Below are 18,168 nucleotides of genomic sequence, written 5' to 3'. Positions count from 1 at the left end.
ATGAACTGGTACAAACAGTTGAACGGCCACACAGTGTGGATGTGTTCTTGCACTGACCACCTGTCAGCATACCAAAATAATAATTACCAAAAAAATTAAAAAAATGCAGAGTACCCTTGCACAGTATGTTACCGCGAGCACACACATACTGTATGGGTGACATTCACAAAGCATTTACATTAGTGCTAAATAAGAAGAAGAAGAAGAAGAAGAAGAAGAAGAAGAAGAAGAAGAAGAAGAAGAAGAAGAAGAAGAAGAAGAAGAAGAAGAAGAAAATAACCAGGAATTGATGTTACAAAACTGATTTCAAGTTGTGTATAATTTGTCTAAGAAAAAAAAGAATTGCAATACAAGTATGAGAAGTATGGTCATGATCAATTAGTATGCTAAGTTTTGTTTTAGAAAATTAAAACTACCTCGTGTGGCTTAACAGGTCGCAGCTCTTTGGTGGAGGGAGGGCGTGTTCTGTCATCTGATGCAGCGTTTCCTTCGCTCTCCCTCCTGGCGCTCTCTCTCGCTCTCTCTCTGCCATTCTCAAGTGCGCACAGCTTTATAATGCATTAGCCTCTTTCCTTCCAAGAGAAGTAAAGCGTTTGAATATGAGCTTTTTATGAAGATGTGTATGTAACGGGCAAGAAGTCAAATGAACTGGCTGGGAAGAGCGTTTGCCGTTTCCTGTTGCTAATAATTTTAGTGTGTTAGATATTGTACTAACCCAGAAGAACGACATGGATCTTTCATTTATGGCTGCGCAGGTAGGAGGACATAGCTTTGATTTTGTTTTACATTCAGTATACAGTAAATAAACCACTTGCCTCTATGGCAAGTGGCCAGTATGACACATCTATTTAAACTTTCGCATATTGAACTTGAATACAAAGTTAAACCGTTAAATTTATGATACTGAAAAGCGGGTACAAATAGAATTCAACACGTTGTGCCGAATTTTCTTTTGTTACACATTTTCATAGAAAAAAAAACCCAGCCATCTGTTGTGTGATTGCAGTCAAATTACAATACAGTAAAAATACAGACGATATTTTAAAATGCTTAAACGCATGGAAGCACTGTTATTGAACTTCAATTTTCCTCAGAATAACTACAGTTTGTAGTAATTGTACTTCAAGATATCTATGTAAAACTTTAACAGTTTTAAATAGATAATAAAGGAACATGTATATAGTTAGAATACACCGTAGTTCTTATCCATGCGCAACGTTTGTGTTTAAAATGTATGTAAGATATATTAAATTGGCCAAATGATATAGTAAATTTACAATCTGGTTTTCTGCAATGTATAGAACCTCCACTTGGCTCCTACTAACTGTAATCAATCTTGCACAGAATATTTGCTGTCAGGAATAGTTACTGTGCCAGGAGTAATTATTTTACTGTCTAATACTGTGCTGATCACAGAAACTTTGAGACATGTTGTTATGTTTGTGTCAGTATTGCTCTAGACAAAGCTCACAGTAGCAACAGGAGGTAAAAGAAACATATATCCGTTTTCCAGTCTGAATCTGTTCAGAAGTTCAAAAACAAATTAGAAACATCAGCCATAACACTGTCAATAGGGTATAGTCCGGGTGGGGCTGGTACAATGGCATGGATAGAAATGTTAAAAAAAGTCTGTTCTTAACACAAAACTGTGCTAGACAAATACCACAAATACGTCATTAAAAGCCACATGGTATTCTTGAATAGGTAATCATCCAACGCCACTTAATGTAAAGTTCTATGTGATCTTAAAAGCTTGTGATTTTTATTTAAAAAAAAAAAAAAAAAAAAATTCTAAATGGATACAGCCTGTTTCGGAGAAAAGAACCTAAGTTATATTTTGAATAAAATCAGTTCTTGACATTCTGTCATGTGATATCTAATTAGCTTCCCCCCCCCTAGAAATCTCCCCTGAACACTCAGCCTTTACTCAGGGGTAACTCATAACTACAGTACAGCAGGATTGCTTTTTTTCCCTGAGGAATGGATTAACATCACTTTGTATTAATGGAGAATCTGTTTCAAATCTATCTGTTATTAGGCACTACCTGTAAGGATTTTTGGCAGAGGAACGATGAGAAGCCCCCTGGAACTCAAGCACTGGTATAATCAATTATATAGCTGGCTCTAATTTCTTCTGGTCTCCCATTACTTTGCTATATTTAATTAGGCACAACATCGGAGACAGAAGCACACTGTTGTCTGGTTTATGAAGTCTAGCTACTGTATAGTAAGATATTTGCAGTTTTCTGGTGACAGTTGTTCTTGCCTTTGTATGTACTGTTGGTGGTGGGATTTTATTTATAACACTTTGGCTGGCCTTGGTCCTCCAGAGGTCGGTAGCTCGCTGACATTCGCTCTCGAGTTCCTGGGTGTTAATGAGGAAGCTGACTTGGTTGTGGGATTGGAGGATGACCACTGAACCTTCAGTTCTGAGCTATTTGGGGAATTGCTGTGGTGAGAGGGAAAATAATTGGACGTCAAATTGGGGAGAAAAATTGGGGAGAAAATAATTGGGCACACTGACATTTTGAAAATGACAGACACTATTGTGTAATATTCATTATTCTACTTCCATGTAACCAGATTATTCAGAATACTTATTTGGAATTGAAGTATTCTGAATATGTTGTGCATGCAAACATACTGTGTGGCCTGTATTTTGAGTATTAAAATGCCAACATAACATAAATACCCTACACTACAAAATGTTTTTTTTTTTAATGATGTAATAGCAAAACTTTGTATAAATGACTTACAGTAATAAAAACAAATCCAAAAAATTACCAAACACCAGAAGTATAAAAAACTTGACGTGCCAGAAAAAGTCGCTTGATGGATGCTTTGAAAGGCTAATTGAAATTTGAAAGCATCAAGCTTCTGTCACTAACAAGATTTGATTGCAAGCAATTAGAAAGGGTGTAATGAAAGTGCTCCTGAAAAGAGGTAAGAGGGTAATTTAATAAACTAATTGTAATAAGGGTCATTTTAGGAACAGACCCAATTGACTCTAGCCTTTCAAGGTTTTGTTTATTTACCTTTGTGTCTTTAGTGCTGTTGACAGCTATTCCTGTAGCCATATCTGAAAACATATTTAAGCTTACAAGTTGTGAGTGTTGTATCATGGCTTGTCAAAAGATTATCAGTTGCCAATGTCAGGTAAATATTCCTAAAAAATATATGATTCTTGAAAAAAGCTTGGGAATCGTACCATCTGAAGATTATGTAATTTACAAGACATTTTATAGTCCAAACTATTATATCCCCTTACAGCTTTTTTTCTATAAATCACTTTAGATTCGCCATGGGTAACAGTTTTTACCGCTTCTCATAGACCACACAGGCGTGCCTTGGAATATACATATACATACACACACACACACACACACACACACATTAGAACAGCTTCCAAAATCAAAGCAAGACTGTGCTGGCCTGAGGTAAATATTGAAATAATACAATTAAGTACAGAAAAGGCAATCTGGGGCTTAGCGTTACATTACGGCTGTCGCTTGCTTGCGTGCTTGGTTGCATGAATTATATATGCCATACAACTGCATGAAACTTGATATGAACATGCTTTAGCACAATATCTTCTACTAGGCAACCACTTTGCATGCACACAATTTCTGAATGTAAATTACACTGGTATAGCATACCATGTTTCTATACAGTAATCCGTCGCATATCCGACTGCGGTGGGACCAGAGTAAGGGCTGCTATGTAAAAAGTCGGATAAATGAATCCTGTTTTAAGTACCATTATACACAGCTCTAACAATTGCTATATTCACAACATTATTGTTTGGAGATTCAGCTTTTATTAGGGAGTGTGGGTGCGTGCATTCGCTGCTGAGTGATGGCTACTCCCCCAGCTGGCGGCGGTTTCAAGTTGTTTACTCACTGTTCGGTATCGAACTGTGGTACTCATTCACACACACACACACACACACACGCACACGCACACACACACACACACACACACACACACACACACACACACACACACACACACACACACACGCACACACGCACACACACACACACACACACACACACACACACACACACACACACACACACACACACACACACACACACACACACACACACACACACACACACACACACACACACACACACACACACACACACACACACACACACACACACACACACACACACACACACACACACACACACGCACACACACACACACACACACACACACACACACACACACACACACACACACACACACACACACACACACACACACACACACACACACACACACACACACACACACACACACACACACACACACACACACACACACACACACACACACACACACACACACACACACACACACGCACACACACACACACCACACACACACACACACACAGATACACGCACGCACACACACACACACACACACACACACACACACACACACACACACACACGCACGCACACACACACACACACACACACACACGTACGTCGGTGACTTTCCGCTTCTTTAGTCCAGTTGGCTTTGGATTTGCAGCAGCCCTGACGTGAATAAATGTAACATTTTTTTACGTGACGCCTCGCTGGATCACACCGACACAGTAACAAAATGCTCAAGTTCAATTGTAAGCACAGCTCGCTTTCGCTTTCCTGTAGCATTTTGCATAAGAGCTTTGTCGTGATGTGAGGATACCTAACAGATTACTGTAATTGTCTTGCTATATTCTTTTACTTGCATTGTAACAAATACCTCCTGGGTTATTGAAAATCATTTTTAAAGGATTTACCTCGATTAAAAAAAATGAATACTGACATTTTCAGGACTTGCCTGAATAGAGGTGTTGTGAAAATGCTTTGAGTGAGGTATAATATATGACTCACTAAAGTCTAGCCACTTAGTCACACTGTAGTCAATCAGTGGATGTTATTGCACTTTTGGCACACTCAGCTGTCTGGTAATGTATTTATTGTTGCTGTCTCTAGAAGTGCATGTTTCTGCATTAGTAATTAGAAAAACTTGACACATGAAAGAGTAGATGGGTTGTTGTGACTCCTGAACTGTCTATCATTTTTACCAAAAATCTAAAAACTGTTTAACTAGCAACAGTTTCTAGTTATAAAATATTTTGTTACACCTTTGTTCTCTGTTTGCCATAGCGTACATAGATAGATGACTAACTGGTCACTGACCTTTTATGTTTTGGTAGGTTATTCTTTATTCCACTCTTAGACTGGTATGGCAAAGAAAAATATTTAGATCTAACCCAGTTTACATTAATTTAATTGACCGCTATATCTTTTTTTTTTGTACTATACAATTAGTACATTTACAGTAGTGTGCTGTTTTTTTGTTTAAGAAACGATAACATTTATTACATTTTGCATAACTTACAAAACTCAGCTCACTAGACCGGCATACCAAATAATAATATATTCTTAATCAGTCCTTCAACTCTAACAGTCACCCAGCTGATTCAAGTCCTGTTTGGCCAACCATCTCTTTTGAGAAATGTTTTTCAGATAATGAGAAGTCAGTTACTTTTAAGATAGTAAGAGTCTTCATAGAGCTTGTTCAGGAATTAAAAGCATGAAAGTCATACTTCATTAGGTCCCTTTTATTCCAGTAGTATGGAGTGTTACATTTTTGATGTGTTATCAAGGACAGCCTTTCTGCTTGAAAAGAGCTGTGCCTTATCTTTAGGCTCTAGTGGAGTACTGCAGTATTACAGTAGTTGCAATAGTAATAGATCATCTATGCACTTCAAAAAGGATTAAAGTCTATTGATTGAAGTATTTCAAGGTGGCAACTTGGTACACCATCAAGATTTAATTTAAAATCTATTTTGAAGGATGTGATCCTCTATCATATTGTATTGCTTTTCTTAATACAGTAGCTCCAACAAATACAATTGATATGAGATGCATGACTACAGCGTCAAGTGATGATTCCAGGTCAAACACTGTAGCTTACATTGTTTACTTTTTATTTATTTTACATTGTTCTTTGGTAGTACTTTCATGGATTGAAGTGAAAGTGCTGCATCAATCAGTGCGTTCAGAATTGAGAGAAAAAAGATAAATACATGTAATGTTTCTTTATTTATGTGCAATGTTTCATGCCATCAGCCTCACCTGAATTTCACAACTGAGAAGGAGAATGGTCAGGTTTTAACCCACTTGCCGATTAGGGGGAGTGAAATCAACAGATGATCTCAGTTTCTGCTGCTAAGTCAAATGCCTCCTTTCATCTGCCAAACCCTTGCTCCCACACTACTAAACCCTGATATTGGATTAGTAGGGGTGACTTACCATGTAGAATTGCATTAACCTCCCAGTTAAACTCAGAATGTATTATCACACTATGCAACAACCAGGGCCCTGACTTTGATTAATCACATTTGCCTTTTAAATCTGAAAAACCACATTCAGACAGCATTCTGCTGGCCAGTAATATAATGGTATCGTTATTTGACCAGTGTGTTGTTCTAACAATCATGCCATGTCTCAAAGGTCAGTTCAGTGCGAATTTAAAGGAACAACAACTGTTAGCAATATTCAAATCTTTGCTTTAGAAACGAAACTTTTAGATCATTAGTCGAAGATCGATATTAATTTTTATACATTTTTGCTTCAATTTATAAATGCTCTAATGTCGTAGTTTATTAAATACGCAAATCTGGCAAATATGATGCCCATAACAGCTGTTAACTTTTTTTTTTTTTTTTTTTTACAGACTATAATGTAATCGCAACATTATCTGTTAAACTTGTTGAACCCCAAAATCAATTGTTAGTCAGCTGTGTATGTGTTTCATGGTGGGCTTTTTGGTGTTTGGTTTTTAAAGGGTTAAGCTGTTGAACTAGACATGATTCCAAGCACGCAGCACATGAGTAATGTATTGTCGTGATTTCCTTTTATCTTAAGAACAGATTGGATTGTATATCAGTTTGCAACAGTGGCCTATTTTATGCACCTTTTATTACATATGTTCATGTCCATAGATAAGAAAATTAGCATACTATTTGAATACATAATTTAGATTATAGTACAGAATCCTTGGTTTGAAAATAGCATGTTTTCTTCGTTTCATTTTTTTAACCTGTTTTGTTTCTATTTCATAGACTGAGTCTATTTTTAAGCATGATGGTAATGATATACATATCACATGCTGAAGTAGGTTTGGCCCGGCATGACATACTTTTAACAGAAAGCAATAAATCCCCTCTGATGAATTAGTATGACGAGTGCAGCCAATAGATTGATTGTTGCCTCCTAGATATTTTTACGCTGTATTGCTAAACACTGTCTGTATTCAGTGTTATATATTGCTAGATGCTATTTCAGATAAAATCCAATAACATTTGAATTGTGGAACTAAAGTTTTGTAGCTACTGTACTTAGTAAGGATCCAGAGCTTCTACTATAAGACAAAAATCATTGTTTATGTGGATCATATTTTGCCTATTGACAAAGATAAATGTATAATGCATTTGCAAACTTAGCACCTTTTTTTATTTTGTATATTTACTGTCTCAGTTATTTGTGCTGCAGTTTCTTGGAGGATGACTGTAAAGCATTTCATGGGAGTGTAAGTTTACATTATTTATTTAATGAAAGGTTACATACCGTCACCAGTGTTGCCAGCACTTTTTTTTTTTTAATTCAAAAGAAAAGAAAACTATTGTCTTCGGGTCAAGAAGATGGATTGGATTGGAGAAACACGCTGCTTTGTTTTTATCTTGAAATGTGGTTTTAGAAAAAACATTCAATACTATAGTTTGTGAAAAAGAGGATTGTTCTTTCTACTTAAAACACCCCTAATGTATCAAATATATACATGTACTAGACACAGAAGCATTCTATGTTATTCCCTCACTCTTCCCACACAACAGCTCCAGTAAAACTGGGTAAACACAAACAAATCTTGGCTATTTATACTGGGAAAACTGGAGACTCACCAGATTTGCAATTCACCTGGATGTCAGACTTCCAGTTCGCTTGATTAAACAGATGTGAGGGATAGTGATTTATATAATGCAGGCTTTTCTCACGTTTGTGTTTGTTGTTTTTTGTTTTTGTTGGTTGTTGTTTTGTTTTGTTCTTTGTTTGATGCTCTTCCAGATGCATGATATTGTTAATCAACCTGTGTGAATCATGCAGACTACCACTTCACTAATAAGGTGTTCGCCAACCAATCAGAAGATGTATTGCATTAACTGGGTCAAGATATTGCAGGCTGGAGCCCTCTCTATAGTATTAATCCAGAGAGGAGGTAGCCTCTCACAATGCACAGCAAGCCTGCTGTGGAGGGAGAAACCCTAACCATATGCTTAAGTATCCATTTTAGTTTGCTTTTTTATTGCACTCAGAGTAGAGTTGTATTTTCTGAGTTCACTTAAATCTAGTGTCGTCTGTAGTATTCATTATTTGTTATCAATATATGGAGAACCTTTCAGTCATTACATGGGTGTGATTATATGGATACCAGCAGGTCACAAAAAGGAATCTCAAAAATATTTCGGTTTTGAATTATCTAACCTACACTAAATACAATGTTTCCTTCGTGCAATCAATGGCCCCTTTATTTCTTGCATGTTGTTTTAGGTCAGTGTGACGAGTCAAAGGGGTTTCGGTCTGCAATTCAGCCTCCCAACAGTAGAAGGCATCAAACCAACTCGGGACTTCCCTTACCAAGGTCTTGTGACCATGACAAAAGTTATCTTTATGAGGGGCGGCACCTTGGTGAGGGGCGGAAGTACGAGTATGTAAATTCCAGCCACTGGAGTCAAGTGAAGTTAAGGATACCTGTCAGTCTGGTGATCCACTGACTACCGGGGCGGGGTTTGCATACTAAAGGAAACGTGCTACTGTGTTCGGGGTTGGTCCTGAGGAATAGAGGCCGGGAAAAAAGGCTGGAGGGAAGTACATGCGGGGTGGACTGTGTTATTTACTTTTAATTACGGACGGAGGCCTTACTAACTTTGCTCTTTTCTATTTTTATTCCTTTTTGTTTCATTTTTGGATTGAGCAGATCACGAAGAGGATTAAGAGGCTTCCGTTCCTTTATTTTGGATTACTCCAACACTCCCTCCCTCACATCCTTCTTTATTGTTTTTTTTTCTTTTCCGTGTAATATTAAATAAAATTTTTATTTATTTTACACGTAAATCGCTGTCTGGAAAATCCATTTTTACTCACACGCCTCACAGTCAGATTAAACCATTTTAAAACATGATCTCTGAATGTTTTTGATTTACAAAAAGATTGGCAGGAATAATAATTCACATTTAATTAAACCAGCTATCTTTAAATAGGCTTTACTGACTTCATTATTTAAAAAAATAATAATTATATTTAAAACCTGTAAAAAGCCTTGTTAACGTGTTTGGCACTTCCATCAGTAATGATTGTGGGGGCACACTGTGATTGTGTCAAGAGTGGCCAGCAACAGTGTAGACTGGGCTCATAAAAGCATTAAATAAATAACCTTATAACCTTATGACTAAGGTCAGTGACCATACTTTTGGACAGCGCTGCACAATATTCAGTCTCCCTGTGGGAGATCTCTTTACTGCAGTAATGGGACTCAGAAAAGCAGGTCAAGGTTACAGGATTCGCCAGTATGTTTTTTGTTTTTTTGGTTTTTGTTTTCTTAATCTGCATTGCAGAGTTGATGTGAATATAGTTTTAGGGTGGAAAATCTGAAATCTAAAAAACGAAAATAGTATATGCTGTCTGTTCACTGCAAAATGTAATGGAAGTACCAGTCATTTCTGTAACAAAGTCCTGTATGAAAATTGTAAATGCGTATGGGTTATGAATGTTAGAGCCTGGCATTCTGTATTAAAAATGAAACATACTGCTGTTTGCAACTCCCCAAAAAGACTTTGATTGTTTCAGGAATTGTCTTTAGTTAGTGTTGTTGCATTGACAGCAACCAGTAATTGTCTTAGCCATTGGTGACGGTGGCAGGGAGGAAGAGCTAGGAGGTACTCTATAGGTATCTGTTTATTGTTTAATTATTATGGGTTTGCATATTTCAGTTATCACTACAAACCTAAGCCAAAATTCATCTGTAGTTTTGTGTAACACCCCTAGCAGCTATAGGCTCTGTTTTTCAGCGTGCTTGTTCCTGTGCTCTTTTAAACATTTTTCATAACACTTTGCTTTGTAATAATCTAGAGCCCTTAAAATGATGTATTCAATCACATTTTTACATCCATAGCACTCAATCATAAATTAAGTCAAGTAGACATATGCAACTTTTTAAAAGTTTCACAGTTTACCCATAGTTGCACTAGATCTAGCAATAGCTTTCCTGTTAAAGGCTGTACAATTCCCTCAGTATAACCATAAAGCCTGTTGGCTGTGAAATTAACCACGATGCAGTTTATTACAAGATATGTGGAAAGTTTCTTTAAAATTTAAATGTGCACTGCCAGTCAAAAAAGGGCTTTTTAATTAAAACATAATGATCTGTGCCAATTGATCATTTTGCAGTGAAAGACGAATTACCTTATTTCCCATATTTCTCTTTTAGTTTCGCAACCAAATGAATTATGTATAATTTGTAATATCTTTCTGCCCATCTATTTTTTGTCTTTGTACCGATTCACTCAAGTTTTTGGTTAATGAGAGAGAAAGGGAACAACTGCAGATAAAAATCTGAAAATACGGTGGTGATTTCCTTTAAGTAGAGGAGCAGTGATAACGGAGTGTATAAGGAACATTTTGGGTGGGAGGCAACCATATAGATGACTGGTTTTAATTTATTGTGAAAGCTGCAGATTTCTTGCATCTCTGCTTATTAGCAACATGTTCTGTATCGGAACATTATAAACAAATCACATGACAAAAAAGGTAATGTCCTCAACCAATTAAAGATATTTGTAATATAGATTCATTTTTTGGTTAATTGTACTTATTCACCTTACTTAAAATTAGTACTTAAAGTAAAAAAAAAAAAAAAAAAAAAGATAAATTATGTATTATCACCAGCTCTGAACACACAGAGGATGCTTTAAATATCTTAAACAGTGAAATTACATGGAAGAATCAAACATTATAGAGCAGCAAACTGATGAATTATCATAGTATCAACAATAAAGATGTCAGTTGAACATAAATCCGAGTTAAAGATTCAGATCTAAAAAGATACAGTAGGAATTGTCTGTAACCTCAGTCTTAACATGCTGTATCTGTGCTATAAGCATGTCAGAGTGGTTAATTTATTTAAATGTCCTGCATATTTGCATTAATAAACAATGCTACCCACCTCATGGCACAGTTCTTTCTGGAAAAAAATGGGTACACAGTAGCATCACTGAAATAAATGACTCTGAATTGCGTATATTCAAGTCTACGCAGAGAATTTCAGCTCGGAATCATTTAAAACTGTCAAATATGTGTTCATCAAAATGCATTAGTCATATATTTCTCTATCTTCAGCGTAATGCTTGCATAAAACACTGACACATATGCCTAATATTTGAATTTAGGGAGATAAAAAACACAGAAAGCTCCATGTTAATCAAATAACCCGACACAGAATAAGGAAAAAATTAATGATTTTCTGAGTTTTCACTGCAGCAAGAATTAATTAACAGGTTTAATCTGTAAGATGTTGTACAGTCCTGCATGTTGATAACCACTTTGTACAAATAAGCCAAGGGATAGTTTGTGTGTATTATCAGTAAAAACATTGAACCAGAATTAGGCAAGCTTGCTGGTGTGGTCTGCACGAACAGATATAGTTGAGTTAAAGCACCACAAACAGGAGAAGAATATATTTAGGGCTTCGCAGGAAAAAATTAATTAAATCAATTTTACTATTAACAGGTTTCTTATTTGTGATTGAGATATATTAATGACTTAACAGGCTTCAATACTTTCTTAAAGGAGAGTATACAAGTCGGGGTAAAACACAGAAAATCAGAAGCCCCAAATATATCAGACTCATCCATTTTCTTTTTCTTCAACCCAATGTAATTGAATCTAAATCGTGATATTCTCCACATATCACTCGCAGGCAGCTGAGACGAGCCAGGCTCCCCAGGGGTTTAACTGAGCCAGTATGAATGATAGGAGAATGAGAATGAAATCGAACCAGTCTATTATTTGACACAACAGTGCCCTTCCACACCCAGAATTTTATATGAATTTCTCTTAGGCTTGGTGGAACAATAAGTTAATGCATCACTGCAGTACGTTAAAATCCTCCAGTGGTCAAATGTTCACATCACTCCTCTAGCCTATGGTTTGGCACAAAATAGTTTCACAGTTGTTCCCTATATTGTATGAAGTGAAAGTATTTAGCTAAAAACAAATTTGTTACAAAATATTTTCCAAGCTAAAAAAAATCTATTGACTTACCCTGTTGTAACCAGTGGAGCCAATATTTGAGTGTAAAATGTAATTCTTGGTCGATTGATGGGTTTTGTGGTTCTTTGAAGATTTGAAGTTTCCTTTGCTCTTGTCAGTCACTGAAGCGTATAGAGTAGCCTTCTGGGATTGTGGAGGTGTTCTTTGTTTACAGAAGTTTGCCAAGTCATATGCCGTGGGCTGTAACATGTTTAAAAAAAATCTTCAGCAGAGCAGAAAGCCAGGCAGCATTGAGATAAGTCACAAACTAGCTTTGGCGATGTTACCACCTGACAAGTCATGTGTGCAATGCCCAGGTTTTGCCTTGACCCAGGAAGGTAGCCCAGATGTTTTCTCTGTTAAATAGCTTTGTCTTCATTGCCATGAATGTGACACAACTATTGAGTGTAAAGCTAGCATTCAGACGTGTAGATTTTGAGCCTTTTCTAATGTTGTGTGTTATAATGGAAGCAGAAAGTCACATATGGTTAATATAAACATTCTGCAACAAATAAAGTCTAGAATAAAATATTCTCTGTTTCTGTTTGACCCTAAAAAAAAAATATTTTTCCATCTCATCCATAATATTTTTGGCATAGTAGGGCATGGTTTTCATTGTTGGCACACACACACACACAAAACAAATGTAGTTATTTCATATAGTCTGAAAAAAAAAGAAAAGTATATCGGATTTAGAGAAAGTTGTTCTGTAATGTAGTGCATTTTAGAGAAAGTAGCTCCTCAACAGCATCTTCTACAGAGGCATAGATGTGTTTGTTTTGTACACGGGCCATTTTAAACACAGTACAGGTCAACGCGGTACCAATTTAGTGAGTCCTAAGTAAACTTGGATGTAATTGCACCAGAACTCTTCTGCATGGTCATTTTCAGGGTATTATATATGGTATGAACATTCTTTATTTTTTAGATTTTCTTAAAACAGCCCTCAACTTAAAATTTTACAGGCATCGCTGTACTTTAATGAAATAGCACTGTTAATTAAGGATACTGCCAGTCCTCCTTACTGCACAAAATGCATTCGCTCAGATATCTTTTATGTTTAAGCTTACTGACTTTGTTTATAAACTCACTTCTGACCACAGTTTTTAGAGTGTAATCAAGGGTGTCAGTTCTTTGTTGATTTCCTTAAGATATCTAAGTTTAATATTTTAAAAGGCTGAGCTCTCTGACTGTTTCCTTGAATGTATTTAATGGTGAAAATACCAATGCTTGGGGCAAAAGATTATGGTAACTTCACAAACACATTTTTCAAATCACTTTTTCATAGAACAAGTTGGTTTTGTTTCTAACTCTGTAGTTATTCCCGGCTTCACCCACCTCATGACCCTTAGCAACATTATACAATCTTAGTGCCTGACTGTAGACTAGTGACTACATGCCAGAGCAAAGCAAACTTCATTCAATTTCCAAATGCAATTGTAGAAATGCTCCTTAAATGCAAGCAGTCCCTTATTACTGTGCAGCGCAGAGACAGGTAACGTCAGGGGAAATTAGTTAAATAGAAGTACTTCACAAAATAAAATACAATAAACTTTAAGAAAGCCCCCCTACACACAGTGACTAGTTTTTATATAGTTTTACCATCATGTTTTTGCAAAGTAATTAATTTGAGGTTAAGATATGCTGTTGCCTAGAAAGAGAGCCTCTCCAGTCTCTATCAGTAACAAAGGCACAGAATTATACTGTAGGCTACATATTGGTAATGTGATAGCTGTCCACTGATAAGGTTGCATGGATCACAATTCCAAAATATAATACAAAAAATGTTGTTTTGAGTCTGTAAGAGGAATTGTTTCGGATACAAATTTTCGCCGCAGTGGTTTCAATGTACAGTCAGTAATGCTCAATAGTGCTGTGTGTTGTGATTGCTATATGTGGATGGTCATTTACATTAGAAATCTCTTACGATCATGCTCCCCATATATAGATTAAACATAAACCAGAATTCAAAAGTGGATTAAAGTTGATGTTGAAGGCTGGCACTGGCAGATCAAGCTTTGGTTAGATCAATTCACAATACTTTTCAGTAAGACAAGGATTGTTAACGATCTGTAGAATTCTGACATCGAAACGTTTGTGATTGAAGAAAAATAAAGTAGCTGTGTCTGTTGAATAGGTTTCCTCTGGGCATTGAAGATAGCAGATTTGTGGAATTTTTACCATCTGTCTATTCTTGTCCTGTTGCGTTACATCAAGGGTGATAGTTTGAGGTCATTCGCCATATGCTGTACCAAAGTGTGTGTGCAGTATGATTTCTAGAACAGAATGACTCGTAATGAATATCCAGTGGGATTCTGGATGCAGGAATGATGTTATATTACACTGTTTTAAGGCAGGGCTTTCAGAACTATTTATATTAGTTTGTTGACTAATTCAAAATCCCACACAAACTAGCTGAGGTGTGTTTTTTTAATAGTTTTATAGATGTGTTTTACAAAAGCAACGCTTCATTGCGGTTGCATTCCATCACTGTCAATAAGTTGTTGCAACAGCTCTGATCACAACCAATAATTACTTGCGTTACTGTGGCTGTGCTCGCTACATAAATATATAACTAATATTGTAAATTATGAAACCCTGAAACACGAAAAGCATTTATATTGCAATTACTTTTTTAATATTCAAACATTGATTTCTGTGTGTCAGAGTTACTTGAGGTTTGTTATTGCCTAAAGGCAAAATATGCAATGTGTTACATTCCTGAAATGCTAATCAGTGCTAACAGATTGTTAAGACAATTCATCAGAATAGACTTAAAGAAGCCTATCAACAACATAGCCTGGAAATATAAGACTTTATTGGTTATTACAATCTAATTTACAATCGCAAAGTATACGATCTGCCTTTTTAGTTCCAGATCTGTTTTAACAGATTCACTTAATACAGTGTAGCTCGGTCATTGCCTTAAAAACTGTTGCTGAGAGCTGTGTACTGCCAGTGTTTCTTGTATATTCTATCGTATCTGCTGGATATTTCACTTACAGTTACACACTTGTTTAACCCAGGGTTTCCTTTCTTATCCACAGATTCCTGTAATGGGAGGGGCGTTTATGGATTCTCCCAATGATGATTACAGTGTGGATCACTCTTTGTTTAATTCCTCAGCCAGCGTCCATGCAGCAGCTCTCACAGCCCAGAACCAACAGGAAGATTCGCAGCCCGTCTCCAGTGATGCTATCTGGTTATGGATTGCAATCATCGCTACCATTGGAAATATCGTTGTTGTTGGGGTAGTGTACGCCTTTACATTTTAAATACAAGAACACAGAGTATCCACCTGTGGATAAGATGGAATAGCAACTGAGAAGGACGTTACCAATTACACCGAAACACTATTAAAAGAGCAATGATGCTGGCAGGCCATATTGGCGTGTATTGCATGTATTACACATTGTATCACTTTACAGATGTTCCTTATACTGCAATGCAATAGTTACAACTACAAGTCTGAGGAAAAGAGGTGAATTTGGGATTTTATTTATATATATATATATATATATATATATATATATATATATATATATATTTGAATTTAGGGAGATAAAAAACACAGAAAGCTCCATGTTAATCAAATAACCCGACACAGAATAAGGAAAAAATTAATGATTTTCCGAGTTTTCACTGCAGCAAGAATTAATTAACAGGTTTAATCTGTAAGATGTTGTAAAGAAGTTGATGGAAATTAAATATTTGTGTTCCCCCAAAAATGAGTAAAATGAATAATGTGAACTACTTGAATAGATCAATGCAGTTTGTGACATTCTGGCTTTTTTTCTTTTTTTTGGCACTGTCAATAATAAATTGCAGTTGTTCAAGATGGAAATGGCAGCAGTCAAAACATGCAATACTGCAATAGTGGCAGCTGCTGTATATATTTCATAAAAATATAAGATCATTGTTCCATTAATAAAAATAAGATGCACTTGCAGTATTATTGACACCAATCTTTGCAAGTCACAATTTAATTTGATTACCTGTTTGCAATAATGTTTTAATTAAGTGTAGCGTAGGGTGTCTACTAAGAAATAAATAATAATAATAATAATAAACAGAGAAGGAGTATCTTTCAGCTTTGTGTTTGCCGAGTGTAACCTGCCCATACTCTCATGTGTAAAATCAGTGTTGAACAGACCCCTGGGTGTTTTAATCACTCTGTAAAACACAGATTGATTTGTCCTTACTTTAAAACTAGACCAAGCACTTGATACAGTGTACTGCAATGCTGGCCACTGCATTGTCCTCCAACCAGCATTGACAGCATTTGTAAAAAGAAAGTATTTCAATTGGTTTGCTTAAATGATTAAATTATCATTAAATTAACAAAAAAAATATGCCAAACAAATGCTTCTAACCCCTTAAGGTACACGTGGAACTGAGTGGTTTTTCAAACACTTAAAATACATTTGAGAGTGACTCAGCTATCACAAGGAACTGACAATTTAGATAACCAGATCCAACCAGTCAGTCAATTTTATTGTTGTTGTAGGGTTAGTGTATTCCTTTACATTTTAAATTTAAGAAGACATATGTTCCTTGTACCATATAGGGTTAAACTACACCGATCTCAACAAAAAGAAAAAAAACACCTTTTCTGAGAATTAGTAGTGCACTGTGCTGTTGCATTACCTCCAGTTGCAGGATCCTGATCCAGAACAATAATGTATTGACTTCAAGAATGCCTGGTGTACGTCTACTGCTCTGTTTGGAAAAGCATTTTCATGCTGTTTTTGCAAAGCTCAGATGTACGTACTGTATTGCATTGATTCATAAAGCCACATAGCCGGTGGGTGTTTAGCGCTGCTAACTTTAAATCACAATTCACAGAGGTTGATATGCACTTGTCTACTATGTCAGCAATGTCAGTAAACAGTGGATGAGGAAGTGATCTGTGTTGGTGATATACAGGGCTGTAAAGAAACCACACAAAGTACTGTGGCTGTAACTTTAAAGAAAATGTTTCTATTTGACAAGAGAGGTTAATGGGATTGTGGCCACTTTGAGTTGCTTTATTATGATAACCCTGCATAAATAAATATAACCTACCTTCCAGTCAGGAAGGTCTTCCACTGGCTATGATTAGTATACCGTATTCCTTCGAATTTAAGATTCAGCCCAAATTTTCCCAACCCAACTTGAGGAAAATAAGTTCAAATAAAGACGCATTTACAAAGATGCATTTACTTGTATAAGAAAACAGCTTATGGAGGCAGTTTGCAGCCGTCGGCTGTCACACAGAGCATTACAGTTATGCGCTGCTTCTCATTTTCAGTTGTGATTACTCACACATGTTATTCTCCCTTTTTGTGAACTGTGGTATTGCATGGCAAGTTGAAAAATACGGGGGTCTGATTCAAATCTTCAAGCCTAATAACCAGGCATCCTAGGAATCAGTTTGCTGAGGAACCCGTTTTTTTTTTTTTATTATTATTATTGTGGAAAAGTAGGATCCCTTCTAATAATGAAACGCTGCTGCTGTAGTAAACAGGAAGGCTTGCCCGGAGCTGAGCTGATTGGCTGGGGGGCGTGTCCAGGGAGCCTGCACCTGCTTAACGCAGCAGCACCAGTTCGAGGCTACTGCACCACGGCCATAGCTACAGAGGCGGGCGCTGAGCGAAAGCTTGCTTTGTTTACATTGAGGAGGAGAGTTTCTGCTCTGCAGGATAACTACTACGGAACCTTCAACTGCCAGTCACTTACGTTGTTCTTTGTGTACTCGGGCAGTCACATCTTTTGTTGGGGATTTTAATACACGCGTCACTACTGCACTCGAATT

General features: G+C 36.6%; 1 protein-coding gene across 2 annotated transcripts; it reads left to right on the top strand.

Moving 5' to 3' along the window:
* The first annotated feature begins 533 nt into the window (after window positions 1-533).
* Window positions 534-17,669, top strand: LOC121323937 (uncharacterized protein C14orf132-like). Of its 2 annotated transcripts, XR_005951199.1 has the most exons (3): window positions 534-755; window positions 2,039-2,100; window positions 15,422-15,505. XR_005951199.1 is itself a non-coding variant. In XM_041265273.1 (2 exons), exons 1-2 carry the CDS (start codon window positions 729-731, stop codon window positions 15,647-15,649), a joined length of 255 nt encoding a protein of 84 aa, XP_041121207.1. In that variant the 5' UTR covers window positions 534-728; the 3' UTR covers window positions 15,650-17,669. The 2 variants fall into 2 exon arrangements, 1 of the variants encoding a protein (XP_041121207.1); XM_041265273.1 differs by lacking the exon at window positions 2,039-2,100 and having other exon boundaries at window positions 15,422-17,669.
* Window positions 17,670-18,168: the final 499 nt, after the last annotated feature.

This window comes from Polyodon spathula, chromosome 12 (genome assembly GCF_017654505.1).
Source record: "Polyodon spathula isolate WHYD16114869_AA chromosome 12, ASM1765450v1, whole genome shotgun sequence".
NCBI lineage: Eukaryota > Metazoa > Chordata > Actinopteri > Acipenseriformes > Polyodontidae > Polyodon > Polyodon spathula.
This window is presented reverse-complemented; position numbering and strand designations above follow the sequence as displayed.